The sequence below is a fragment of the Idiotropiscis lumnitzeri genome, chromosome 14, assembly GCF_059441095.1.
Source record: "Idiotropiscis lumnitzeri isolate Australia: NSW breed Sydney's pygmy pipehorse chromosome 14, RoL_Ilum_1.0, whole genome shotgun sequence".
Taxonomy (NCBI): Eukaryota; Metazoa; Chordata; class Actinopteri; order Syngnathiformes; family Syngnathidae; genus Idiotropiscis; species Idiotropiscis lumnitzeri.
In genome coordinates this window covers 15,433,623-15,461,212 of record NC_142404.1, presented here as the reverse complement: position 1 = coordinate 15,461,212, position 27,590 = coordinate 15,433,623, and the positions used below count along the sequence as shown (strand labels likewise).

Below are 27,590 nucleotides of genomic sequence, written 5' to 3'. Positions count from 1 at the left end.
CATGGCAACCAGGTCGAGATGCATTAAACGCTCCAACTACAAACTTTGGACCAATCGGATTGCTCAGAATGGTGAGGTCATAAAACACTGCTCAGATGACCGCAACAAAACACTCGGGGGGTTATTTTCACGGTGACTGCAATTCTCATTTCGGCCACCAGATAGCTGCATTGGACCACTAGCTCAACATATACACCATTTTATGACTACTTCATTGTGGTGGAATAAAAAGTCATTAAAAAAGCGGAGTAGGAGAAAACGGGCTGAATTGGTGGGTGTTGTTTATTTTTTTTTCTCTGACTGCCAGCCCGCCGCCGCCAGCATGACCAAGGTAAAGCAAATGGTTACGTTGTTACTTGTTTTTGTGGGGGAAACAACCAACAACACAACTCGGTGGCTTTACTTTCACTCTTGTCATTGAAAATCGTCCAGAACTGGAAATCCTCGTCACTTTAATAGGTCTTTTTTCCAAGATGTAAGGGGCATAATATTAAAAGAGAAAAGTCAGGTCTTGTGAATAATGTTGTCATTATGTTACAAGTAGTACGCACTCAAAAAAAAAAACTCGCTGAGTGACACGACTCATTTGAACCTTGTCATTTTTGCTTCCATTTTATAAGAATACATTTTTTTGCCAAGTTGAAACGGGCGGGATATTTAAAAAAATAAAGTACGTTCTCACATACATAGCTAACTACAATCACATCTGACTCCACGTCCATAACTTTGTTGACACTCCCTGAAAATTCCCGCTCGACCTTCCTGAATTGGGCGAGGTGCACCCGCCACTGGTTGCCAGCCAATCGCAGGGCACACAATGACCAACAAACATGCACACTCACACACATACCTGGGGCTAATTTAGAGTTCACCCCGACAAACTGATGCAGCGTATTATTTGGCTATACTACAAATAGTTTTCCTCAAGAATTTATTGCGGGTATAAAATCTGATCATTTTGTATCTTTTAGAAACTATGTGGGACAAACTACCCGGCCAGCATCTGCTTCATTGTCGTCAGCGAGTTCTGCCAGAGTTTCTCCTTCTACGGATTGAGAGGTAACTCATACATACGCAAAGTAAAACAACTGTCTTATCTGTGCGACGGCTATACTCCTTAGTCTCCACTTCGCTGCATTTTGCTCCACAGTCTCCACTTTGCTGCATGGCGTGTGTCGCTGACTTTGTGTGTTTGCGGTTTAGCGGTGTTGACGTTGTACTTTTTGACGTACCTGGGCTGGGATCATGACCTTTCCACGGCTGTGTACCACGCTTTCAGTAGCTTGTGCTTCTTCACGCCCGTCCTCGGCGCCATCATCGCCGACTCCTGGCTCGGGAAATTTAAGTCAGTCCCCAATTTTCCCCAAACCAGCCTTCTATTTTTCTTCACCTTTGTTGCCACTGTAACCCATCTTTGCCCCCCCCCACGTACCCACCCCCCTTGTAGGACCATCATTTACCTGTCTGTGGTCTACGTGCTGGGTCATGTGATCAACTCGGTCGGTGCCATTCCTACGGTGGGAAGCAACACCGTGCACATGTATGGACGCCCGGAGGCCGATCGGACTGAGCCACTCCATCGATATTTATTGACAGTCATTGTCCATGTGTGTGTGTGTGTGTGTGTTGTAGCGCTCTGTCCATCACGGGTCTGATTCTGATCGCTTTCGGAACCGGGGGTATCAAACCCTGCGTGGCTGCGTTCGGGGGTGACCAGTTCCAGGACAAGCATGTGAGTGGAGACATTGGACAGATGGACGCACAATTTTTAATCCAGAATACAATTAAAAACGAATATATTTAAAATTTGCAATTTTAGTCATTTGATTTTAACATGAAATCAAAATGACATTAAATCAAAATTTTGTTCCCTTTCCAGCACAACGCACAACCAGTTTTGTATTTTTTGTCGTCAGGTCAACGAGAGAATGAAATTCTTCTCCGTTTTCTACATGGCAACCAACGCCGGCAGCCTCCTGTCCACCACCGTCACGCCCATCCTGAGAGGTGAGTGTTGCGTCCCGCTTGTGTTCCCGCCTCTGATGTTGACCCCGCCCCCACCTCGCAGGAGACGTGCAGTGCTTTGGCGCCGACTGCTATGCTTTGGCCTTTGGCGTGACCGGCGCTCTCATGATGATGTCACTGGGTGAGCGCTTCCTGTTCGACGTTAACTTCCATCCATCCATCCATTATCTAAGCAGCTTTTCCTCTCGAGGGTCGCGCGGGTGTTGGAGCCTATCCCGACCGTCTTCGGGCTGTAGGCGGGGTACACCCTGAACTGGTTGCCAGCCAGTTGCAGGGGCACACATAGACGAACAAAAACTCGCGCTTACAAACCCACCTCGGGGCAATTCAGAATGTCCAATCAACCTACCATGGATGTTTTTGGAATGTGGGAGAAAGCAGGAGTACCCGGAGAAAAGCCAAGCAGGCACGGGGAGGACATGCAAACGCCACAACGGAAGGCTGGGCCGGACTCGAACCCTGCATCTACAAATGGAACATATTTCTTAAGTGTGCATAAATAAAAAAAAACAACTTGAGTGGCAACGCAATTATTGCTTACTTTTTTTGTGCGTTTTCTGTGTGTGTGTGTGTGTGTTTTGTTTTTTTCGTACAGTCGTGTTTGTTTTAGGCAGCAGTCTCTATCGGCGGAATTCTCCACAGGGCAACATCTTGTTGCAAGTCTGCAACTGTGTTGGCGTAAGTCAAACGCTTTGTCCTCTTCATGATTTTTGTCAAGAATATGATTGATTTTCACGTGTTGTTGTTTGATTTTCACGCTTGCAGTTTGCCATCAAGAACCGCTGGAGGAGGTCCAAGTACGAGTCCAGCAGGAGGCACTGGTTGGACTGGGCCGAGGACAAGTACTCGGTAGGACATTTGGCTTGCTAATGCTAACTGCGAAAATTTCTTGTCAGCTATTCATTTAGAAGGACATTTAATTGTTGTTAAAAAATGTTAAAATTAAAAATAAATAATTACATTTTAAATTTTTGTACCTGTTTGTATTCAACAATAATAAAAACTATCTGTACATCTCTCAGCAGTTTACATGTTCTTTTCTTCCATTGTGTCAACAGAAGCGTCTGATCATGGAGATCAAAATGGTTCTGCGGGTTCTGGTTCTTTACATCCCTCTGCCCATGTTCTGGGCTCTGTTCGATCAGCAGGTCTCAGAACCCGACTTGTTGAGTCAACGTGGCGCGAACGACGCTAACAATGCGTTTTCTGATTGCAGGGTTCCCGCTGGACTTTGCAGGCCACCAGGATGAACATGTCCTTTGTACGTTTGTTGCTTTTTTATTGTTCCGTTCCATGTAATCATTGTCTGTTATAACTTTTTTATGACCGAAATGGATCTTCCACTTATTGATTTGTCGCTTGATAAACATCCTGACTGATTTTACCAGTTAAAGATTAATCGTTCATTGTTTTTCTTCGTGTTCCATAACAGGGAGCCTTCTCCATCAAACCAGATCAAATGCAGGTTTGTGCTCACTCACGCCTCTTGTGGAAAAAAAGTGGTATTGTAAGATGTGTTGCTTTTTCCTTTTCCTTTCAGATTATTTCCTGACAATAAAGATTAAAATTCAAAATTTGAGAAAAAAGGTCCAAACCATGCTGAATTCTGTTTTAGAAGTGTAGTGCAGTTTTTTTTGTCCGTATTCAGTAGCATTTGGATGAAAACATGTATTAGTTCAATTTTGAAGAAGCACTAGAAAATGGTCAAAACTACGCTAAAATGGAGAGAAGAAAAAAAAACCTTTTGAGGTGCTTCTGAGAGTTTTGCGTCTAATGTCAAGTCATCTAAGTTGGTTTGTGTTTTTGAAAGTTTTTTCCTTCCCTGCCAGACTCTGAACGCTCTGTTGATTTTGGTGTTCGTGCCCGTGTTCGACCTATTCATATACCCGCTGGTTTCTCTCTGCAGAATCAACATCACGTGAGTTCCTATCATCAATTTTTTAACGACGATATGAAACAATCACTTTTTTTTGTCTCTCAGTCCTCTGAGGAAAATGGCCACTGGGCTGATTTTTGCGGCGTTGGCGTTTGGTGCCGCCGCCCTGGTGGAGGTCCACGTGGTGGTACGTCAACAACCAAGTTTGCTTTTTCCGGCTGATCAGTGGACAGAAAAATGTTGATGTTTATGTATCAGTGAAGACAATGTGATTGGTAAAATAAACGATCCATGTTGTAGAAAACGGTGGTGGAACCTGCACCGGCGGGCAAGTGTCTGCTGCAGGTCTTCAATTTGGCACCTCGGGACGTCCATCTCCATTTTCCTGAAGGCGAGCCTTTTCCAGAGCCACTCCCGTACCTACAGGTAGACAGGTCAATGCGATTTTTTTGTCTTGTAAAAAGTCATAGTATTACAATAATAAAATAAATAATATATCCGAGTTGTGTGATGTGATTAAAAGAAGATATAGCATATTCAAAAAGAAAAAACAAAACAACAAATGAAGAGCACTTGGCATGTTTGTGTCAGGATCCCGCTGAGTACCTGACGCTGCCACTGGGGGCGCCCAGCACCAACGTGAGCTTGGAGGTCCTCTCCGAAGGGGACGCTTCTCGCTGCAATGTCACCTTTGACCAGCAGGAGGCGTACAGTCTCATCTTGCACCCCGCCCAAGACGGAATAAGATGCAAATTGGTGAGTGAACGTAAAACACACAAAAAAATTGTACAACAAGATGAATGGTGGATATTCCCCGAAAGAAAATATAAAGTGTAACACATTGTTACAAATAATATTATTACAACCCCACCCAAAAAAATGTAATCCGAAATATGACCACCTAAACTGCAAGAAGAAATGAAACCGTAACAGGGTCATAATTTAATATTTATTGACTATTGTTTTCCAGGTAAAAGATTACATCAAGAAAAATGGTGAAGGAGCTCCTCTTCTCAGGTAAAAAAAGTGACCTTTCCCATATTGCACAACACATCATATTGTCTTAATGCTAAACTAAGCTAGCGTGGACTCGTGCAGGTTCGTCAACACACTGTCGGAGGCGGCCAACGTCACTGTGGGTGACGTCACTTTCCACACCAGAGCTCATTACAGCGTCTCCGCCAACAAGACTGTCCACCAGGGAGAGTGAGTGGATCGTGACATCTCACACATAAATGACTGTTGCTGCTGAAGGTAGTTTCGCTTAGCAAAATCAAATTCGGTAATCCTGTCAAGACCCACAAAAAAAGTCTCAAGCCAATCCAAGCAGGTATAGTAGACGTTGTTTTGTTTTTCTTCCAACTTGTGTGTTTCGTCAGGTATAATCAGGTGAGTTGCAGTTTAAAATCAAAGACTTGCCCAGACCTGGACCTCGGGCTCCTGGACTTCGGAGCCTCCTACACCGTGGTCCTGCTTGAGGTCAGCCAGGAAGCTCGTCGCTCTTGGACATGAAGCAGCCTCATCCTCTTCACAGGATGTTCTTCTTTTTTTTTTTCGTGTGGCTTCACAGGAGTCCGGTAGGATTACGGCACACAAGATGGAGGACGTCCACGCCAACAACGTGCACGTGGCCTGGCAGATCCCTCAGTACGTTCTCATCACGGCGGGTGAAGTCATGTTCTCCATCACGGGCCTGGAGTTCTCCTACTCGCAGGTTTGGGTTCCAGTCCAGGTCTTCACTCGGACCAGCAAGCAGTCGTCAATGAGTAGCTGAGAACGATTGTCTCCGCAGGCCCCCGCCAACATGAAGTCGGTCCTGCAGGCCGGGTGCCTGCTTACCATCGGCTTCGGGAATGTCATCGTCCTGATCGTGGCTGAGGGCACAGGGCTCGAGCAGGTATTCTTGAGATTTAGTCATGTGATATGAGAACAGTTTAATAAAAAAAATATATCATTTTTATAATAGGGTCTGACTATAATTGCTTACATTTAACACACATAAGTAAACCTGTGTGTGTGTGCAGTGGAAAGAGTTCTTGCTGTTTGCGGTTCTGCTGCTGGCCGTGTGCATGATCTTCTCAGTCATGGCTCACTTTTACAAATATGTGGACATTCAGCAGCTGGACAAGTTCTACAGTAATGATCAAAACAGCCAACGCAGCAGCAGCGGCGACAGCTATAATGAAAGCGACAACACGCTGGATGAGAAAAAACAGGATTTGGAGCCCAACGTCAGACTTTAATCACAAGTGCCTTCCTTGTTTTTTTTTTTTTTTTAGAGAAACCCAACTCCGTTCAACAGTTGACTTATTTTTGATTTTTAAAAAAATTACAATTGTCTTTTAAATTGTACATTTATCAGTTAATGAGCTTTTTAGTAAAGACTTTTGGCTTTTTTTTTCTTTAGGGAAAACTGACTTTATTCACGTAATCTTAAGGGTCCTAAAAATATAAATAAAGAGACTATTCTGGAAAGGAATTCTGACTATATCAAGAAAAAAAAAGTACCCCCCCAATATGATTTTTTTTCATGAAATAATTTGAAGTCACATTTTTTTTTTCATGGAAAAAAATACATTATTTTCAGACATTTCTGCCTTTTTTCTTCTTAAAAAAAAATAAATCAGGAAATTTGCCTTGACTACTTTCTGGGTTTTGTTTTAAAGAAACAATCGGTCATTCTGAGTAATTAGAACAAAAACTGTAAAAAAGTCAAGTGAACTCGAAAATGGCTCTTGGCTCACACCTTGTTGAATCTTCATTAATGCGGTTGTCTGCCATGTTTGTCATGTTGCTCGGCAACAAAAAATGTTTACATGCGCGAGATGCGATTACAAAAAAGGATGTGACCCCAACCCGGACAAACAAACATCCGCCTTGATTGGATTATTGGCTGCGAGGAACCCATCTTTCACTTTGATGCCACCTCATTTGCATAAAGGTAACAGCGCTCGTCTGACCCCATCAGAGATTGTCTATTCTTGGAATGATGGCGTTCTCCACTGCTTGTCCAGCAGGAGCCTGGTAACCATGGCGACCACATCCGGATGCAGCAGACACTCCAGAAGGTCGTCCGTGTCCACGGGCGCCTCTTCCACCGTACCGGGACCGGCGTCGATGCCACCATCTTGGAAAGGTCGAGAGAGGCGGGGAACAGGAAGTAGACATGGCCCGAAGGGGACGTCGCTTCGGATGCGTCCGCCGGAGTCGCGCTTCCTCGGGTTTTTGGATTCTGAGGTGGGTTTGGTCTTCTGTGGACAGGCGCAGGCCCGCAGAGCCAAGTTGATGTAGCGCATGTTGTCATTATGGGATGTGACGCCCTCCTGCGGACATGATGAAATCAGATGTTTGCGTCAATCCGCGGATTTGTCAGGCGATTTGCTTGCTTTTGTGTTATCAGCTACAAACTGCCGACCAAACAGATTGCTCAGAATGGTGAGGTCATAAAACACTGCTCAGATGATATTGCCTGTACAGCAACAAAACACTCAGGGTGTTTTTCATGGAGACTAGGTGGTTATTGTCAAAAAAATAAACACAACATTAAAGGGCTGAACAATTTAGAAAAATAATCTAATTGCATTTTTTGCCATTGTTTATCAAGATCCTCTTCCAACCTGTATTGTTTTAACAAACAACAATGATTTACTTATTTATTATAAACAACATTCTCCATTTTTTTCCACCTCAAATTATAACCTTTTGCGATTGGAAAATTGCATTTTACATTGCAACGTTGATTTGAATTTGATTAATTGTTCAGCCCGATTTGGGAAACTAACCTCTGTGGGGTTGAGCCAGCGCTCTGCACTGTCGTCACCTTGCGCGCTCTTCACGGCACACACCACCGTCCTGGTCACGGCCTCACCCACACGTGCCACATGATCGTCCTCCTACGTGGTAATCGATTCATCGATCAGCAGATAATCGCTCAAATAATTAATATTATGATTTTGCGCGGCTCACCAGCTCGATCCAGGAGTTGACGCTGACGGTGACGGCATCCAGAGACTCCACGTAGTGCCACCAGTGACGGGGTACGAAAAGAACCTGAACACACAACAACAGGCTTACCATGTGATTGACTGCACTTCCTCTTTCGGCCACCTGATGGCAGCATTGGACCACCGGCTCAATATATATGCTGATGACAGGCTTTGGTTTTCTATCCTCATCCACTCGTGGCCTTGGTTTGTCAGAGACGAATGGTCAAAAGGTGATGATGGGTGGTGAGTGATTTGATTGACAGGGCCCCGGCCAGTTTTCTTTACCCTGACAAGGTGGCGGCCTCGATGGAAGATAAAACATGAGGAAAGGACGCCAGGAAATCAAAACAACTCAGTATGATGTGTTGCGACGAACACACAATATACACGTCAAACAGTGCGTGCATGCGTGTTTTGATGAGCGTTTGACATATTTGTGTGAGTGTGTTTGTGTCTGGTTATGTTTTGTTTGAACATGTGGGGCTGAAGCTACTGCTCTACTGCTAACAATGTTAAGCTAATTAAGGGTTGAGCGACCTGTCCGGGCAACAGGGTGACGACGTGCGCGCCTGCATGCCGGAACGCGGGAAACCTGCCGAGGTCCGGATGCAGGACATTGACGCGGCTGAACACACTGGACTCCTCGTACGGAATCCTGCTCGGGTACAGCTTGGACGTGTCCTCTGGAGGGAACATGTGCCAGCGCTTCCTACACACAAACACAAGGAAAGCCAGTGAGCGAACTGCTTTTGCATTTTTACAATACACTAAAACCAAACATACTGTGCGTTTTTCGCATGTCTACACTTTCTTAACCACTAGTCAGCCACCACCAGGGGGCGCATGCGATATTTAGTGCGTGTGTATCGTGTATTTTCAGATGTATGTAGTGTGTATGGCTTTGTGTATATTTGCATGTTTGTTGCGTTTGTGTGTGTGTGTCTGTGTATGCGTTTAGTGTGAAAAACAGCAATTTTAACAGAACAAAATGTCAGTTTCAAAGGTGTTACACATAACACCAGACCCCATTAAGAAAAGTACCATTTTAAAAGTAATCTGTCCAGCAGTGTTCAAAGAGAGTAGACCAGGCGTGCATTGACACGTTTTGCAAATCTGCACTGTGGTGGAAGTGTTTCCGTGATGCAGTCTTACCGTCCCTGTACCTGCAGCACCAGGTTGCAGCCGTAAGAGTCCAGGTGACACGGCGTGTTGGCGCCCTCTGTCCCGATCCACAAAGTGCTCTCTTTTCCATTGCGCCCCTCAAACCCGAATGCCTCCCACTTTACATCCTGATATGTGCGCACACACACACACACACACACACACACACGCACGGACTATGAATCCATTAACACACACATAAGCAGTTCTCAGTAAATGACAGACTGGTCAATGTCGCCCGAAGGCACATTTCAACACGGTGTCATTTATTTGCCCGACGCTATAAAAATTAATCTGCCAACATAAAATGTTGCCGTGTGACCACTCTTTAATAAAGATAAAGATAAAGATGTCCTTTAATGTCTTTATCTGCAAGAAAAAGCAGTGCGTTTTAATTGAAAATGTCACAAAAAAAAAAAAAGAGAGATTGATTTAGAAAGGTAGGATTATTTGGTGTCATTCCACTGACATCCTGTCACCACCTGGAGCTTTTTTAATAATCACTCTCCAGTATATAAATAATAGAGGAAATGATTAACTGTATTTATATCTTGTCACATTCTCATTGCTATTCATACAATGTTTTGACTTTGTCTTTTTGTGTGCAAGGAGTTCCTGCATAAAGTCTGCCTCCACACACAGTGTGTAGTGTAACATTTTCAACTAACTACCAAACTAACTAAAAGCAAACTACAAAACAACCATGACCTCACACTTCCAGTCTTGACAGAGGTAAGCAAAGCTCAGTGAATAAAATAATGTATACCTCAAACATGTCTGGTTGGTGTGCAAACATCCTGGCGATGTACTTGTAGTCAGCGTAGGCCCAGAACTGAAACTGTGGGTAGTCACAGAACGGGCCCACATCCCCCCCTGCCCCACCCTTCAGCCAGCTTAGGAACTGGTCCATGCTTGCTTCCACATAGCAGCACTGAGTTTCAAACTGAGGCGCTGTGAAAACAAACAGAAAAATGCAATTCGTGTTCATGTCTATTGTGCAAAGTGACAGTTGCCATGAACTATTTGTGCTTTCTTCTTACAGTTCGCATCCTCTTTTCTCCCCAGCCGGAATCGGATGGTTCTGTCCCTGAGATGTTTGCGCAGGTTCTCGGCAGTCCAGCCGAGGACGGGCCAGCCGTGCGTCATGTTCAGGAACACGGCAGGCTGATTCAGACAATTTATAATCCTCTGGGCCTCTTCCGGACTGAAGGCCGGGACGTCGGTTGCCTCGGCGTCCATGGCCTGTAACACACAAAGTGTTCAGTGGGTTTTAAGTCAGGGTTAAGGTGTTTAGGCTGCATTTAAATCTCACAAGCAGCTTCAGGACTACACACTACAGCTTTAAGTGCCAGAATGTGTTATTACTTTCTTAAGATGAGTATCAAAAGGTGTTGTTTTTTATCACTTTTCTCTGTCCTCTTTACTTACTACCAGAAGTCGCTGTTGTTTTTGTGCCGTAGTCTTTTATTTTAATTATGATTCAACAAGTAAATAAACACCAAAATCTCAAACTCTTTGTAGAAATCTCTGCAAGCGTTAACGTTTTTCAAATTACCAGTCCTACAGCATTACTACGAAATCGCAATGTCCCAACTCTGATGAGTATTTTTTTTTAAACAGTTCCGCGGCCTACTCGCGAGGTCCTTGGTGGCAACGGTGTCGGTACCCATCACATTTCACACTGATACGAGAATGTATCGAAATGATTACAGTTGTTCAAGTTACCAGAACAACTAATGAAAAGCTAGTTAGCATTAAAATCGCCAATCGCACACATTTATGTTTCACTATATTAGTCACTATCTTAACATCGTATCTGTTAACTATCTCTCGGAAAACAAGCTCTTGGAATGAAATAGGGAACACACCGTTCTTAACACGTGCAGGGAAGCTGTGGGCGGAAGTAAACAAATCTCACATGACAGTGACGTTTTCGTTTTCAATTCGCCCGTCATGCGCTGTGACTGTGAAACTACTCCATTTTGGCTCCGCCTAAGAAGCGACGCCGCCGCACGGAAAGCTTTCAAAGCGAGCTAAAATGGCGGCTCAACAGCCACAGTTTCCATAGCAGAAGCCAGATTGTTTGCGCATGCGCAATCACGTTCCGAAACCGTCGTCTGTTTTGTTTGTGCTAGCGCCTGCGACTGAGGATACGCAACGTTCTCTACCGCCGTAAACGACCAAACAAGGCGGAATTGATCCGCCACCGAGCTCACGGTGATCCACTATGGGTGCCGCTTCAAGCACCGAGGCCGAGAGGGAGCCGCTTCTCGCGTCGGACCACGCGACCGCGAGAGCTCCGCCGCCTGTCAACAGTCGAGTGTACGGCCGAAGATGGCTGGTCCTCAGCCTGTTCTCCCTGCTGGCCCTCATGCAGGGAATGGTGTGGAACTTCTGGGGGCCCATCCAGAACTCCGCCGCCCACGCCTTCGGCTTCACTAAGTCCGACATCGCGGTGCTGGTCTTGTGGGGTCCGGTGGGATTCATCCCGTGGCTGCTTTTCATGTGGCTGATGGATAAAAGAGGTGAGCTCGGACTGTCATTTTGTCCAAAAACAACATTCAATGTTAAGTGTCACGTGCTGTTGCGATTTGGTGCAATATTTACAATTATTTTTTAATGGCATTAGCCTTCTAGTCTGCCACATATTACATTTCCTTAGCAAGTATAATGAAGGCTGATATCACCATTACCACTATCGGCACCGATACTCGTAATAATTTGTCCTCAAAGTCATTCATTTTAGTTTTGAAGTCGTTTGGGGTGGTAACTTGCACGTCCTCTACCAAGTAAAAAAACATACCATTATTGCAAAACTAACTTACTACATCCAAACAAAATTGAACAAGTGACTGGGACCACATTTTCTTATAAAAAAAAATATATATATCGCAGATATTTACATCGATACCAATCCGATACGAATATAGTAAACAAATGCTTGTCAATGTAGCTGATTTGGAGTTTTCGTCAGGGTTCGTATAATGTAACAAAAATGTTAGCAAATATTTGTAAAGGTTTTTCTTGTCAGCAATAAATTTTGAACATGTTCAAAACATTTGCCGCTCAGTGAGATACAAGTTTACCTTTTTTAAGTCTAATTTTGCTACCACTGATAATACGTAATAATAACATATGTTATCATTTAGTTTTGAAGTGTCAACATTTACAGGTGAAATGACTGTCAAGGTTCTATCTCTCAATATTGATCTTTTGTCCTGCAAGTACAATTGTTATAGTTAGCAAGTCATCCTGAGTGAGATTGTCATGTGACTGATTTGCAGACTTGCATAACTCGTCTTCATGTGACAATGGAGTCAGTTCAGACGTGTCAAATAAGAAGACACCTGACTTGTCACAGCCGCATTTTCTGCCCTCAACTTTACTGTGAGTGGACTCGGCCACGAGGCCGCACGTTAAATTGGGTTAGTGGTGTTGTGAAACTTGTTCAACTCCAGACTGTAATTGTTGGCTGTGTGTGATGCGCGCACACACATTCACGCTCACACGCTTAATGAGTCACTCTGATACAATGTCGTGTATGAGAATGGTGTGGATGTCATATTAAAAAAAAAACTCAATACAAAAAAAATAAAATCACTATAAAACTAACTGATGAACTGTGATATTAGACACAAAGAGTACAATATTGGAAAAAATAATTTAAAAAAAAACGTTTTATCCCCATGTTTAAGGAACTTTTCCTTTTTTTTTTTTTTTTTACCTGTCCTACATTGACCGTCCAATCTAGTGTGTCCTCGGAATGCTATTAAGTGCTCCTTGTGGCACTCACCTCTCGAGGGCCTTTTCAAGCTATTCCAGTTCAACTCATTCTCGAGGGTCTTTTTGAGCGTTTCCCGTTCAACTCGCCAAGAAAAGCAAGGGCACCTCTGCCTGGCTCAGGGGATAGTTCTGACCGTGCGCATGGAGATTTTTGGACTTATGGCGGTGATCAAAATTTGCGGCCAGGCTCTGCCCAAATGGAGTTACCAAAATGTAGATGTTTTGCTAATAGCCCGTTTGTCTAGTATTTGAGGTTCAAATTTGATTGCAATCGGACAAAAAATGTCGGAGTTTGGAGCAAAGAAGTCCTGGCGAAATGCCCAAAATGATCTCTTAGAACCAACTTGCAGACTTTTTTGTGGGTCCGCTCATGATAAACATGCCCGCCAAATTTCATGTTATGTGAGACTGGTCACAGGGGATGAATTTAAAAAAAAGAACTCTAAAACAGCAGCTTTAAAGCCAAATGGTAGACCTCTTGTGTCTTTTCAGACATGTATTCTTGATCTTTTGGTGGGTCGACTCAAAACTCCAGTTTGCTAAGCGAAACTGGCTTTTGGAGATGAATTTTCCAAATATTTGAAGGACCCCTGAAATGACCAAGAGGACTCTAAAATGGCCGCTTCTGTTCAAATGACATTTTTTTTTTTTTGTAGCTCAAGTCATAGTGGATCTTTTTCCCAAAGTGAAATGAATTTCCCTCAAGAGTATTCAAGCTATTTGGGGGAAATGAGAGTCTTTCCTGAAACGTGCGCTGAAAAGATCACTTCCACATGCAAGCTAGGAAAAGACGCAAAATGAGGAAGTTGGGCTGCCCTCACAAGGTTTGCAGTTGTTGCTGGCACGATTTTTGGATTGAAAGTCTTCAATGAGGCCTCTGAGTTTTTTGGCTCGTTCTTCATGCTTTCGGAGATGTTAAACGGCACAACGGGAAGAAAGACGAGGACGAGGAGGTCCGTGGCACTCTTGTCCTCTGCTCATTTCTTGTCTCGTGTCCTGCAGGTCTTCGGGCGTCCCTCCTGCTGTCGGCCTTCTTCATGCTGCTGGGGGCGGTGCTTCGCAGCGTCCCACTGTCGGACCCGGCTCTCCGTCGCTGGTAAGACTCCGCCTCTTTCTTCTCCGCCACTGTTTCTCCTCTTCTTCTCTTCCTCCTCATCCTCATCCCTCCTTGCTGGTCCGCCACACCTTCCTACTCCTCATCATCAGTTTCCTTTTCCTCCTCCAGTTTCTCCTCTTCCTCTTCATCTTCCTTTTCCTTCTCCTGTTCCTCATCGTCCTCCTTGCAATCCCCTTTTTAATTCCTTCTCCTCCTGGTCCTCCTCTTCCTTTGCCCCGCACACTCCTCCTTTCCGTCTTCCTCATCGTCGTCGTCATCTTGTTGCTCTTCCCTGCTCTTCTCCTCTTCCTCCTCGCAATCGTTTTCCTCCACCTGTCGCTGTTCTTCCTCCTCCTCTTGTTTGTGTTTCTCCTTATCATAATACTTTTTTCCGCCTCTGCTGCCTCCTTATGGTCCTTCTCCTTCTCTTGGTTCTTCTTCTTCTTCTTCTTCTTGTCCTTCCTCCTCCAGCTCCTCCCGTGACGCCGTTTGCGAGTTCCCTTAACAAATGCGGGCCGCTTCCAAGTTGACTCTGAATTGTGACAGCGCTGATCTTTGTTTTGACTTGTTGACCAAAATGCTCTCAAGTGACTTGTGGTCATCACCGACTTGGAAGCGCTGTCAATTTCGTGTACTTGGGCGTTTTTCATCAATAATAGAGTCGGATAGAAGAATGCAAAGACTTTATTGTGATTGTATGGGATGAGAAGCACGATTTGTGGACTTTTTGTGGATTCGCTACAGTATGTGTGATTTTTATACCGTAAGTAATTCAAATCACAAAGCAGAATAATGTTGTCAGCAATCAGCCGCCTTGTTCCGCCCAGCACAAGGTCAAAGCGGAGGGAAGGTTGTGCCCGCTGCCGCCGTGGTGCATGATGGGATTGACCTGAGCGTGGCAGCTTGACGCGAGGACAAGATGGCCTTGTCGCGACGGATTGCAAGAGAACACGGGCGAACGCTGATGCCCCTCGTTTGGGAGCTAATTGTAAACGGGTCAGAGGTGTTAATGGACGACTTGACTTGGTCCTCTGAAGTGCGGGCGAAGCAGTAAAAGACTCGCTGCGAATAGAACAAATGCAGTATTGCTACCATAAAATGTGGCGTTTTGACTCTGAATATTTTTCTGTCTCTTTTTGGCTGTGTTTGGTCACGCCTCACCTGAAAGCTTTTCACCAGTAGATGTCACCGTAACAGAGGCAAAAAACCAGCGTTGCTGCCATATGGCCTTCCACCGGAAAAATCTTTTGTTTGTTGGCCTAGAATAGACCTTGATGCCGACAGCTTGCCGCGCGACACTTTATTACTTCATACGCATCCACGGGTCACTTGATTAGGTACACGGGCGCCCTCGCTCGACATCCCATCCCTCAAAAGTAATAACGTCAGTGTCATTGACGCCACCAAGGCCAAACAAGCCGTCATTTTGAAGTTGTGTTTGGTGTTGCAGGTTAATCCACGGCGGTCAGCTCCTCAACGGTTTAGCCGGTCCCACCATCATGAGCGCCGGCCCCTTCCTGTCCACCACGTGGTTCGCCCCGGACCAGAGGGCCACCGCCACCGCCGTGGCCTCGCTCTTCTCCTACCTGGGCGGGGCCACCGCTTATGTGGCGGGACCCCTGATTGTGCCCGCCCCCAACGGCAGTCAGGCGGTGGGACACCGGGTATCGGCGCCGGTGCCGGTCTTGGATCCCACCATCCGGGAAAAGATCCAGCTGGTTATGTATGCAGGTACGAGCCGCCCCTGATCGATAGCGCATCAGCGCCGCGTCGACGCGCCTCGCAGGACAAATACAATCCCCACACACACACACACACAAACAAAGAAGGCAATTTGAAGTCTCCACTTGTAGACAGCTGGGGGAAAAAAAAGCGAGATTGTTGTGAGTGTCATGCTTAAATGATTTAGAAAATTAAAAGCATGTGGCGCTGTCGTAAGACGGAGGCTAATGTTTGTTCCACTTTAATTCCACGTCACTCATTCAAAGTTTTGGAGGTCAGCTCAGGACCATCGCACAAAACCCCAAAAAAACAACCACAAAACATAAATGCTCACCGACATATTCTAAAAAGTCTCCCAAAACCCAACGCCAGCCTCTCAAGAATAACAAAATGTGGTTTTTGAATCGGCAAAATTCACCAAAATCAAATTGTTGACCACGAACATCAAATTTCAATACTTTGCCCCCCCCCCCACCGAAACACCACATGTTGTCATGATCAAGCACGACATTGGCTCCCAGATGTTGAAGTGCGTCTGCTCCCCACTTTTTAGAGCTGGCCGCCATCGCCGCGCTGTTTGTGGCCGTCCTCTTCTACTTCCCCTCGCGGCCGCCGCTTCCCCCCAGCGTGGCTGCCGCTAGCCAGAGGCTCAGCTACAGGAGCAGCATCTGCAGATTGCTCAGGTGAACACACACACGCACGCGCACGCACACACACGCAATTTGAATATTTTGTTACATTCACATTTTATTTATTTATTTATTTATTTTATTTTTTAATTTTTGGCATTCACATTTTAGAAGGTATGTGTTTCATAATATCCTAAAATGTTTGTATTTTTCTCTAATATTTATTATTCCTTTGTAATATATCTTTTGTAATTAGTTTAAATATTTAATATTTTCTAATTTCTCGTGTATATTGTTTTTCAATATTTTTCAAAAAAGTTCATATAAGATTTGTATTTTTTTTGTCTGATATTTTACATGAATTTACATTTTTTTCCCCCAATATTTTTCGACAATATTTGTGAATTTTTCCTTTTTTCCTTATTTTAATATTTTTATAACCCACCTAAATAAAATTCAACACATCATAAGTTGAAAGTGAACACCATGGTGCCTTGTGCCCGTTGAATTCAATTGACGAAGCCCCTCGCCATCTGCTTAAGTTCGGATCAAAGTGACTGCCGTCTTCCCCTCCAGATTAATTACAGCGCCGTTATAACGGTCCATGTGGGTCACACGTCGCTCCACCTGTAACACACAGCCGACAAGCAAAGCCCTGAAAAAAAAAAAAGTTTCAAGGGCTCGTTCTCCGGCGAGACGATTTCGTGAGGAAGAGGCATTGCCCGAGGTTTCGGCCATGGATCAAAGCGTTGGAGACGTGCGATGTGAAGAAATACCTTCACTGCGGGCCCGGTGGGCTCGGAGGCCTTTGGATGAATGACCAAGTTGATCCTCATCCTTCACACAAAGATAGGCCAAGTTATCCAGGCCATCCAGCTTGGCCGCCGGTGATAGGCAGCCTTCCAGGCAGCTTTTATCACAACGAGACAGCATCAAGCCTCCAAGTGGCCAGCTCCAAGCGTGGATTCTGGCAAGCCAAAAGTAAATACGCCGCGACTTAACCCAAATGGAGGCAGACGCGACACTAATTCAACAAGTTTACCGACATTTTTTTTTTATGGCGTTGACTTGTTGTACTGCATAAACCTCTGTATTTTGGGATACGAGCACAAACAAGCAGATGCTAGTTAGCCGCGAGCTAACGTAAACCAGGACATGTTTCCTTCTGGTGGATTCGGACGTGTCATCAGCTAAGTGCCATTCGTCCTTGACAGACCCGAGTGGAGATCAATGCATCACCATGACAAGGTTCAAAGCTAAAGTGATTACAGCGAGGGGGGGTGGGGGGGAGGCAGGGACGAGGGCAGCGGTGGGCTCATCAATCCCGCAGCTCGGGGCTGGATGTGTCTTTGATTAAAATGAAACCATAACTTTACGCCCCCTGTCGCGACGTTCGGACGCGTGATTAAAACTCTGCAGATGCCATCAGATGGAAACGGTTGGCGGACGGATGCTCATGTGGCTGAGCTCGGATTGTCGGGGCCAACGTCCGCCGGTCCGTCACCGGTTCACTGGCCAAGTCAGGCATCCATCAAGCAAACATTTAAATTTTCTACTCAGTACACCCAAACTACACAGCTGGCCAATGCTACATTCCGCAGCTCGATTTTTACTTTGACGGATTTCCTCGTGTCATTTTGATATGGCGGACGTCAACTTCTTGTCGGTACAGCGCTGATTAGCCGTTAGCATTTAGCATTTGAAAGATTGCAAAGTTTAGCATCGGAAATTTCGCGCGCTCCGGGATGCCTTCCGCTGTTCTCTGGATCGTCCACGTTTGCATTTCTTTTCGGTACGCCGACGGCATGACAAATGAGGTGGGCGGGTGTGCACGGAAGGTCGGGGGAAACCAAAACAATGACGAGTGTGTTACGCTTGTGTTAAATGTTGACTTTGTGTCCTGTGCGTGTACGTTCTTCAGAGTGTAAGTGTTTGACTCGATTTGAGCTCCTTTGCAAGCCTCCAGCTCACAAGCGTGTTGTTGCCTCACACTGTTTGCTTCAGCCGGCCGGGACTGGCGAACAGCTTTGATGTCTTATTTGGAAACCGTCAAGGCGCCTTCATTATGGATGTGATGCGAACCATGTATCCGCTGCAGCCATCTTTTTCTTTTGAATTTATTATTATTTTTTTATTAATTTATTTATTTATGTATCCGCTGCAGCCATCTTCTTTTTTTAATTTATTATTATTTGTTAATTTATTTATTTATTAAATTGTTTTGGACTCCTTCACCCCCCCTCAGTTCCTCCGCTTTGTTCCATTGACGGCAAAACCGAAGCGGCGAAGTTTGCTTATTTGCACTCTTGTATTTCAAGTACAAAGAGAAGTTGGAAAGCGAGCACATGACCTCATGCCGGGTGGCACGCTCAGCATCTTATGAAATGATGACGACGATTATTTTTGTGTGCCCCGTAGTAACCTCCGCTTCCTGATGATAGCGTTGGCTTACGCCGTGCCCACCGGAGTGATCGCCGGCTGGGCGGGCGTCCTTGACATGATCCTCACGCCGGCCAAAGTCAGCCAGGTACGTACGCTCGCTCGCTCGCTCGCTCGCAAACACACAAGCTCAATTTTCAGATGGAAGCCATGTTTGAGTTTGACAGATGGATGCTCATTTGTAGAATACGTCTGCTCCCTCCCGGCTGGAAAATATATTTGAACGTGAAATATTCCAAGCTGCCAACGTTACGGCTTTTGCATTGAACCCCCCTTTTTTTTTTTTAAACCTCAACTTTATTTTCATTAAAATGTGATTTCATTTTGGGAACTTCACTTTATCCTCAATTTTTTTTGTTTCCTTTATTATTTTATGACTTTACGTTCATAAAATTAAAATGACATTTTCAAAGCTTTAGAATTTTAGCATCATCAATGTTGTATGCCCCCCCCCCTAATTTTATGGCTTTATTCGTATTAAAATTGCAGAAATTTTTCAGAAAAAATGTTATTCTCATAATAATCCAAACAAATCTTACTTGTCATAAGATCTTTTTTTAAAATCATTTAGCAATTTTAGACTTTTGTCCTTAAACATAAAACCCACAATATAACATACACGAACGCTTCAGATTAAATGAAAACAAATAACTCGCGATGGCTCTCCACCTCAGGCTTTTTTGTCGCCATGTTCGGTCACTGCTTGTCGCACGAAACGTTTTCCATCTCGCCATCCCCTCGGAGGACAATTTGCGAGCCAAGTGTTGATCTTCTTTGTGTGTGTGTGTGTGTGTGTGTGTGTGCATGACAATGAGGCAACACAAACGGTCTTTTCCGCTTCATTTGCCACACTTGAAATTTTCGATAGGCGGCTCACATGCGGGAAAGCTCTCGCCACTCGAGCGCCGGCGAGATCACTTCTTTTCCGGAAAGATTCCCCACACCACGAATAATCAATTGAGCTTTGGTTATGATTTGCGTTAGTGGGGTTGAGTTGTGTGAGTTTTGTGTTTTATGGCGAGCCGTCAAGCTGTGCTCTGCCCATGCACGATTGTGAAAATTGCAGTAGTTGGTTATTTAGCGTCATCAGTCTGAAATGCACATAATATGGCCACTTCAAAACAAAATGGCCGACTACCTGAGTTTTTTACATTTTTTAAAAATTTTAATTTTTTTTTTTTTTTTTGTGGACCTACTCATGAAAAACGTGTCTACCTAATAAAACTGTCTTCAATAGCTGAATTTTCAGCAGAATTTCTAGCAGCACATTTCAATTTTCAAGCATGGATTCTAGACTCTTTTTTTTTTTTTTTTTTTTGTGGGGCTACTCCTGACAGACATTTGCACCAAATGTCATGTGAATGCAATCGTCTTCTGAATTTTCAAAAGAATGAATGTACTGAGTCATTTGACTTTTGTTTTTTGAAGGCCAACTGTGAATGACCAAAATAAGCCGAAAAAGTCTGCTTCTTTTTTTTTTTTGTGTCTCCATATGATCGACCCGGCCACCAAATAGAATGTTGCTGTGAACTAAAAGTGACTTTAGATGCTCGTACCAAATGCCAATGTGGTGCATTTTGGAGTGCAGTAAAACGCCAATTTATTTGCCCGTAGAATAACACCTAAAGGAAAGTCAAGTGCCCATCCCCGGTTTGCTCCATCCGTTGACATTGTCTACTCGAGAACATTTTCCCAGCCATCAATTTTATTGCCGCCTCCCTGTCGAGGTGCAGACAGCTCCCTGTCGAGGTGCAGTTCATATAGAATGCGGTCGCCTTGAGCGCCTCTTGGATGTAATTACCTCGACAAGCTGCAGCAAACGTGTTCCACCGAGTGCACCTCACATCAAACAGCTTGTACCCAAACAGCGTTAACCATGACGGCAGCCTTCAACGCCACTTGGTGCCGCTCCAGTCAGCGAGGGACACAAACACCCCCTCCGCCCTTTTTGTTTTTTCATTTTTTTTATTTTTCATTATTATGCACCAACACGAGCTTCCCCGAGCAGGAAGTTGACTTTTGAAAAAGATGAGAGCAAGGCGGAGTAAAAGTTCTCTCAAGTTTGGACCTCTTTGGGCACACTTGGCATGCTCTTCCCGTGTTTGTGCGAGTGGATCCCAAATGGATTGGTTGAACGTAATGTTGGGATTGTATTTGCCGTTGCCCGGGGGCGAATGCAATTACAGTTTGGCATCCTCGCTTTTCGTCTCGCAGGGTACATTTCATAAAGTTGATATACCGTTGCGGATTGTAACGGGAGGTGTCCCGACAATAATTGCTCATTGTTTGTTGCGTATCCCCAGTAGTAGCGCAAAAATCACACATTTGAAATTAAAGTTCCATATAAATGGATTTATTTTAAATCAGTTGTCAAATGGCCAAAATGGGTTGCTGCTTCAAAGCAACACGGCGGCGGACGTCCTCGTGGCTTTTTTTTGTAGGTCTCCTCACAGCGGACATGCCGACCAAATCTTATGTTGCCAAATGAAACTGTCTTCAGAGGCTGAATTTTCCAAAACATTTTCGGGACCCCAAGAAATCACCAAAATGATCATCAAATGTGCTTGATGGCATCTTTTTGGGCTTCTTGAATTTATTTTTTGGTGGGGCTACTCATGGTAGAAAAGGCAACTGAGCCTTAACGTGCCAAGTCTTTTTGAGTTTTGTGTTTCGCCGCAAGTCGCCCACGTCCCAGCCGAACGCAATCATATAACTCAGGGGTGTGCAAACCTTTTGATTGGCGGGCCTCAATGGGTTCTAAAATTTGACAGAGGGGCCGGACCAGGAGCAGATGGATGGAGTGTTTTGGTAACCTCACGTCATCGGACAAAAAAAAAATAAAATAAAAAACAATATATATGTCTTTGAAAAACCACAGTATTTATAAAATAAAACATGAACAAAGTTTATTCATTAAATTATTGGCGGGCCGGATTAAAACGTTTAACGGGCCGCATGTGGCCCCCGGGCCGTAGTTTGCCCACGCCTGCTGTAACTGGTCTTGGTCTTCCTTTTGTCCCCCCTCTCAGGTGGATGCGGGCTGGATCGGCTTCTGGTCCACGGTGGGCGGCTGCGTCTTCGGGGTGGCCATGGCCAGGTAAGCGTCTGAAACGGCGACTCTTGTTTAAAATCTTAATCCACCTCGTTTAACTCAAGCTTAAAACTCAAAATATTAGTCGTGACAAATGTGACTCACAAAGGAAGTTGCTGTTGTTGTTGCACAAAGTGTGCTCTGCAGTTAAATGAACTTGAGTCACGTTGGATCGGTGCGAGAGTCTCCAAGTGAGAGCGCCTCCATCAGTTAGCTGTAAGCCGCTTATGGATTTGGGGGGGATTTTGGGGTATTGATACACGCCCTGATCCCCTCTGCAAAGAAATCAGGATTTTGAAATGAAGCCGCAGCTTAAAAGCTCTCTTGTGCTGCTCATGTTATTGGGAAGCTCGTCTGAGGCGCAGGCCCGGAACACTCAGGCCAGCATTTGCAACGAAGGCTTCGGGAACTTTTTACTTGATGGTACTTGTAGAGTGGCCGTTTCTGCAAACTTGCAAGGCGCTTCAAGAAAGTCTTTGTAGCTTAATGCTAGCGAGCAACAAAACTCCACAGACGGATGCGAGCGTTTGTGTTCCGGTGCTGTAATGACGACCTGGCAGATTAATGGGCCGGATGATTTGATTGGCCGATATTAGCAATTTTAAAATTGATTTGGGTTTTTTTTGTTTTGTTTTTTTGCATATGAACACATTACAATGTAAGACAAATATAATGCAACATTGTAAAAATAAGCCGAAAAAATAATAAAATAAATAAAAATATATATATTTTTTTTCGACTGTAAAGTAAAATACTAACGGACAAATTATTGTAAAACAGGCAAATGTTGTTTCTGTAATTAATTTATTTATTGTTGTCAGCATTAAGGGACCAAAATAGAAGTTATTTTATCTTTTTTAATTAATCGTCTCATTAACCTTTCATCGGCATTTCATTCTGCCAAATATCGGTTGTGAAATATTCTTGTTATCAAAGCAACAAAAAGTGGTTAGAAACGTTGTTTTACAAAATTATTGTAAGTTTTAGTACTCTCTTGTCATGTTGTTCTTACAAAGAAATTTATTTTCTTTGTGCGTGGGTGAGACACCTTGAGCCGATCAATGGCGTTTGCGTTCATTTTAAAGGGAAAAGATGACTTCACGTTCAATTATTGTGCATCGGAGCAGCGTTTTCTTTCGGCCTCATTTTAACTCATTCAATACCATTGACGGCTAAATACGTCTTTTTTTTTTTTTTGCTCAGTTGGTAGTGAATGAGTTAATATCCGTGCGTGTCTCTAAATGCAGACATCAAGTTCATGCAGTCCAAATCCAAACGGTCCACAATTCCAGGCGCTGGAAATGACACGAGCTCATTGGACAAAGTACTTCTAGCACTTGATTAGCTTCTTTGGTGAAGTTCTCCTTTGGTTTTTTTTTTTATTATCTGGAGCGTCTCCTTTTCGGTTCGAGTACGGCGTCTAATCCTCCAGCAGCCAGCGTCCCCCGAAGGAGGCCAGCCGGCCGTTAATGAGCTATAAAGCGCAAAAAGAAAAGCAAGACGAGTCGCTCTCTGAGAAGAGAAGACGAGCGGTGGCGCTTGTTTAATGACGGGAGAAATTGCAGCAGGGCGAGTCATCCATTTTTAAAAAAAAATTTTTTTAATGCTTAACTCCCGTTTATTTGTCAGGGCAAATTGAGTTATTTTGAAATCCCTATAAAACGCATTCAAAATAAGAGAGGCTTGAAATCCCAATTTGAAACCTTAACTTGAGCCCCGTTTCTTAAAAAAAAAAAAATAATAATAATAATTTTGAGGCTCAATGTAGATGACCCGCAACTTGTTTCCTTTGCAGGTTTGCCGACTCCATCCGGGGGATGCTGAAACTCATCCTGGTTCTGATGCTGGCCGGGGCCTCGCTGGCCTCCACCTGGTTCACGCTCACCTGCCTCAGCAGGCTCACGCACCTCCCCTCCAACGCAGGTTCGCTTAAGAGTCGCGACACTTGGCTTGTAAACAATGAGCGATCCTCGTCCGTAATGTTTCTCCTCCCACCTTCCTCCGGCAGCCATCTTGTACACGTCATGCATCCTGGTGGGCATCTTCATCAACAGCAGCGTGCCTATCTTCTTCGAGCTCTTCATCGAGACGGTGTACCCGGTCCCTGAAGGCATCACCTGCGGCGTGGTCACCTTCCTGGGCAACCTCGTCACCGGCCTGCTTCTCTTCTTCCTCACCTTCTACTGTACAGGTACGAAAAGCTGTGGCGGGATTGGACAACCACGTCTGGGATTTGGATCTTAGTTACCTACTTACGCTCCCATCTTGAATTTTATTTACCTGACATTTCTTCTCTTACATACTTACCTACTTACCTTCTTTACCTATCTACCAGGTGGCCTGCCTTCCTTCCTTTCTTTCATTCTTACTTTTCTTTTTTTTTCCCCTTTTTTCTTTTTTTCATTTCTTTCTTTTGTTCTTTTTTTCTTTCTGCCTTTTTTGTTTCCTTTTTCTTTTGTTCTTTTTTCTTTTCTTGTTTCTGTATTTTTTTTCCTATTTTTTCTTTTTCCTTCCCTCCTTCCTTCATTCTTTGTTTCCTTCTTTCCCTGCTTCCTTCATTTCTTTATCCCATCCCCATTTTCTTCCCCCTTTCCTTTCCCCTTCCTTCCGTTCCTCTGTTACCTACCTACCGTTGCGACTTTACTTACCCTCCCTTTTACTTTAACTCTGTGAAGCGTATTTGAGTGTCCCAAAAAGTGCTATATAAATCCACTGTATTATTATTAGTAGTAGCAGCATTATTACTTTGGACCTACTCTCTTCCGTTCTTAATTATCTATCTACCCTCATAACCTCTCATCCATCCTTTCGCTGGCTTCCCGTCCCCACTACCCAATGAGTGTGGCGCTTGTATTAAAGAAATCCTCAGGGCGACACCTGACTGCTCTTCATACTGGAAACAATCAACCTGCTCCATGAACTCCCCTCGGTGGCCATCTTAACACCGTCACGGTCACGCTCGGCCTCTCTGCTCTCAGTCACGTGACCGCCACCTCGGGCCAACCTCGCTGCCCTTCTGTTTGCTCCCGTCGCCCTTTTATTCCTTGTCGTTTAGCCGAGCGTGTCGCCGCGAATACAAAGCAGCGCCGCGGATTGGCAGGAAGTCAAGGCGCGAGAGGTGTTGTGCTGCCGAGAATTATTTAGCACGCAGGATAATTGCAGAGCTTCCTTAGTAGATTATTTTCCATATTTCTTTCTTTTTTTTTTTTCAAGCGCCTCCAAACGACTGCAGAGGTCTTCAAATATCTTTTACCACTGGCAGAGTTCACTCGCTCACTCGCTCTCCTCTGAGAGCTCAGATGCTTTTTTTTTCCTCCCCTAGAAAAATTTTCAGAGCCAAGCGTCAGTCATTTATATTCATGTAAATTTATGTGCGTCAAAACTCTCCCCACGTGTTTATCACGACTTTTTGGAACATGAACTCTGTTGATTTTGACTTTATTTTGTGTGCGTCCGCAGAGTTGTCATGGCTGAACTGGTGTCTGACGGCCTCGTGCATCTTCAGCCTGGTGCTCATCCTGTTCTTCCGCGAGTCGTACGACCGCCTCTACCTGGACGTCTTTGTCTCGGTGTAAACGGAACGCACGCAAAATGGACCTTTTTTGTCACACAAAAGTTGGCGGAGAAAAGAAAAGGGACTTTTAGCGTCTTGTTTTTGTGTGATTTGCCGGCGAGGACTCTTAAAATCAACATTTAGCCTACGCACAAAATGAACGCCGCCATTCAGCTGCCCAACGACAAGCCGGCAGCAGCCAAATGAGACACTTTCTGTTGTAAATAGGATTTTTTGGGGGATTTATTATGTTTTAACATGATCGTGTGGAGCTCCGGGATTGGTTGCTGGGCTTACCGGACCTTTTAAAGGTTATTTGTGTCATTTTTGTTGTGGTTTTATGCTAACAATACTGTTTTTTTTTGTGTGTGTGTGTGTGTGTTGGGGGTGGCCAAAATCGCGACGATTGTTTAGCCTTCAAATAAGGGCGGATAAAAGGGAGAATAAACGTACTGATTGATCTTTCGACCATACCCGAGGTTCTTTTTCCAAACCTTGTTTTTATTAGATTTTTTTTTCCAAGTTTGTTTTTACACGAAAATGCATTTGGTCACCAACTTTTATTTATTGACGTCACTTTTGTTGCGCTTTTAAGCTAACAATGCCTTTTGTTGTTTGTTTTTTTTGTCACGGCCAAAGTGAGGAGACTCAAGCGAGACGCTTTCTGTGTGTAAAACGGTCAGAGGGTGGATGGATTTTTTTTTTAAGGGACTCAAAGGATGTTTTTTTTGTTTGCACAAAGTATGGGAACGGGAAGGTTGTTGTTTGTTCATCTTGTCCAAAAGTATTTGTCCTTTGTCACCGTCAAACTTTGATGTGACGCTCGTCGTCTTCCATGCGTAGCCTTCGGCTTGGACATGTCCCGAATGCTCCGTGTGTGCAAACTCGCCAGCACCTTATTCTTTTTATGATTAAAAATGTTTTATGAATAACAAGCCTTTGATGTTTGACTTTTTTTTTTTCCCTAGGAAAAAATATTTTTTAGACTTTTGATTTTTTATTTATTTCAAATAATTTATTTTTATATAAATTTATTTTTAATTTGTAATGTCACGACTTCATTCTTGCGGTATTAAAATACCTTTTGCAATTACAATTTGACTTTGCTCACCAAACGTGATAAATTATGATTTTTTTTTCTTGATCAGTTAAAAAAATAAATTTTAACTTAAAAATATGACATTTTTACTTTGACTGTTTTCTTGTGATTTTTCCCCCCATGATTATACGCTCATAACATTACAACTTTCCGAACTAACTAAATAAATTTGACTTCAATGTCATGACAGCTAAAATGATGACTTTTTTGTAACTTTCCGACTTAAGACACAGAAAACTGCCACTTGAGCCTCTTAACTTCACATTTTTGCTGGTAAGGTGACCCCTGAAAACATTTCATAATAAATTTGGGTCGCATTATGACTATTGTGTCTTAAATTGACGTCTTTATTCTCATAACTTTGTTTTTCACTTTTTGGTGGGGTTTACTTTGTGCTACTTTTCGCCCTGATATTTCTTGGAAGAAAAAGCTGCAACTTCACCTTTCGCGCTTCCCCGTCACAACAAGCCAACGAGCTAAAAAGCCATCAAGTCATTTGGCAGGGCGGTCATTCACTTGCCCAAAATGGAGACGAATATAAAATGAAATCAAACGTGGTCGTGGTGATGTTCAAGTTTTGAGTGGGTGTAATCATCCATTAGTGTGAGTGCACTCAGCTGTGAAAATATGACTTTCATCTCCTTCAAGAAACATAAAAAGTCCATCATGACGTTCGTATAAGTCACAAGCGTCAGGACAAAGTGGCCGCCTGACTTCATCGCACTTTGTCCTCATGTGACTTTTTTTTTTTTTGTTTTAAGTCAATTTTATTCTTGACTCGTATGTTTTTAAAGCTTGAAACGCTAACCTTGCTTGAAGCCCAACATTGAAGCTAACGAATGTGAAACCCTACATTGAAACTCTAACCCTAATTTGAAACCCTACATTGAAACCTAACCCTAATTTGAAACCCTAAGTTCAAACCCTAACCCTAATTTGAAACCCTAACCCTAATGTGAAACCCTACGTTGAAACCCTAACCCTAATTTGAAACCCTACTTTGAAACCCTTATCCTACTTTGAAACCCTACATTGAAACCCTAACCCTAAATTGAAACCCTAATTTGAAACCCTACGTTGAAACCCTAACCCTAATTTGAAACCCTAAATTGAAATCCTACTTTGAAACC

The 27,590-nt window shown here is 43.9% G+C and overlaps 3 protein-coding genes across 5 annotated transcripts; 2 read left to right on the top strand and 1 right to left on the bottom strand.

Annotated features, from left to right (window-relative positions):
* Positions 1–322: 322 nt before the first annotated feature.
* Positions 323–6,468, top strand: LOC148323666 (solute carrier family 15 member 2-like). Its single transcript, XM_088314497.1, is given in 22 exon segments — positions 323–331; positions 969–1,059; positions 1,204–1,345; positions 1,448–1,540; positions 1,633–1,732; positions 1,917–2,007; positions 2,069–2,146; positions 2,621–2,703; positions 2,791–2,874; positions 3,084–3,173; positions 3,242–3,286; positions 3,458–3,490; positions 3,855–3,943; positions 4,007–4,088; positions 4,202–4,327; positions 4,493–4,657; positions 4,872–4,918; positions 5,000–5,107; positions 5,281–5,380; positions 5,472–5,615; positions 5,694–5,798; positions 5,926–6,468. Coding segments are annotated over 22 exon segments (2,124 nt in total). The 3' UTR covers positions 6,145–6,468.
* Positions 5,933–11,206, bottom strand: hspbap1 (hspb associated protein 1). The gene is made up of 8 exons (XM_088314918.1): positions 10,917–11,206; positions 10,089–10,290; positions 9,815–9,999; positions 9,040–9,176; positions 8,425–8,596; positions 7,868–7,951; positions 7,684–7,794; positions 5,933–7,224 (listed from the first exon to the last, which is right to left on the bottom strand). The coding sequence occupies exons 1-8, from the start codon at positions 11,001–11,003 to the stop codon at positions 6,877–6,879; spliced, it is 1,326 nt and encodes a 441-aa protein (XP_088171044.1). The 5' UTR covers positions 11,004–11,206; the 3' UTR covers positions 5,933–6,876.
* slc49a4 (solute carrier family 49 member 4) lies at positions 11,045–26,296 on the top strand. 3 transcript variants are annotated; one of them, XM_088314917.1, is made up of 10 exons: positions 11,045–11,573; positions 13,834–13,927; positions 15,378–15,491; positions 15,531–15,658; positions 16,203–16,332; positions 18,697–18,805; positions 21,747–21,814; positions 23,604–23,731; positions 23,817–23,999; positions 25,268–26,296. In XM_088314917.1, the coding sequence occupies exons 1-10, from the start codon at positions 11,276–11,278 to the stop codon at positions 25,381–25,383; spliced, it is 1,368 nt and encodes a 455-aa protein (XP_088171043.1). In that variant the 5' UTR covers positions 11,045–11,275; the 3' UTR covers positions 25,384–26,296. The 3 variants fall into 3 exon arrangements, with proteins under 3 accessions (XP_088171043.1, XP_088171042.1, XP_088171041.1); XM_088314916.1 differs by having other exon boundaries at positions 15,378–15,492; positions 15,526–15,658; XM_088314915.1 differs by having other exon boundaries at positions 11,047–11,573; positions 15,378–15,658.
* The last annotated feature ends 1,294 nt before the right edge of the window (positions 26,297–27,590 follow it).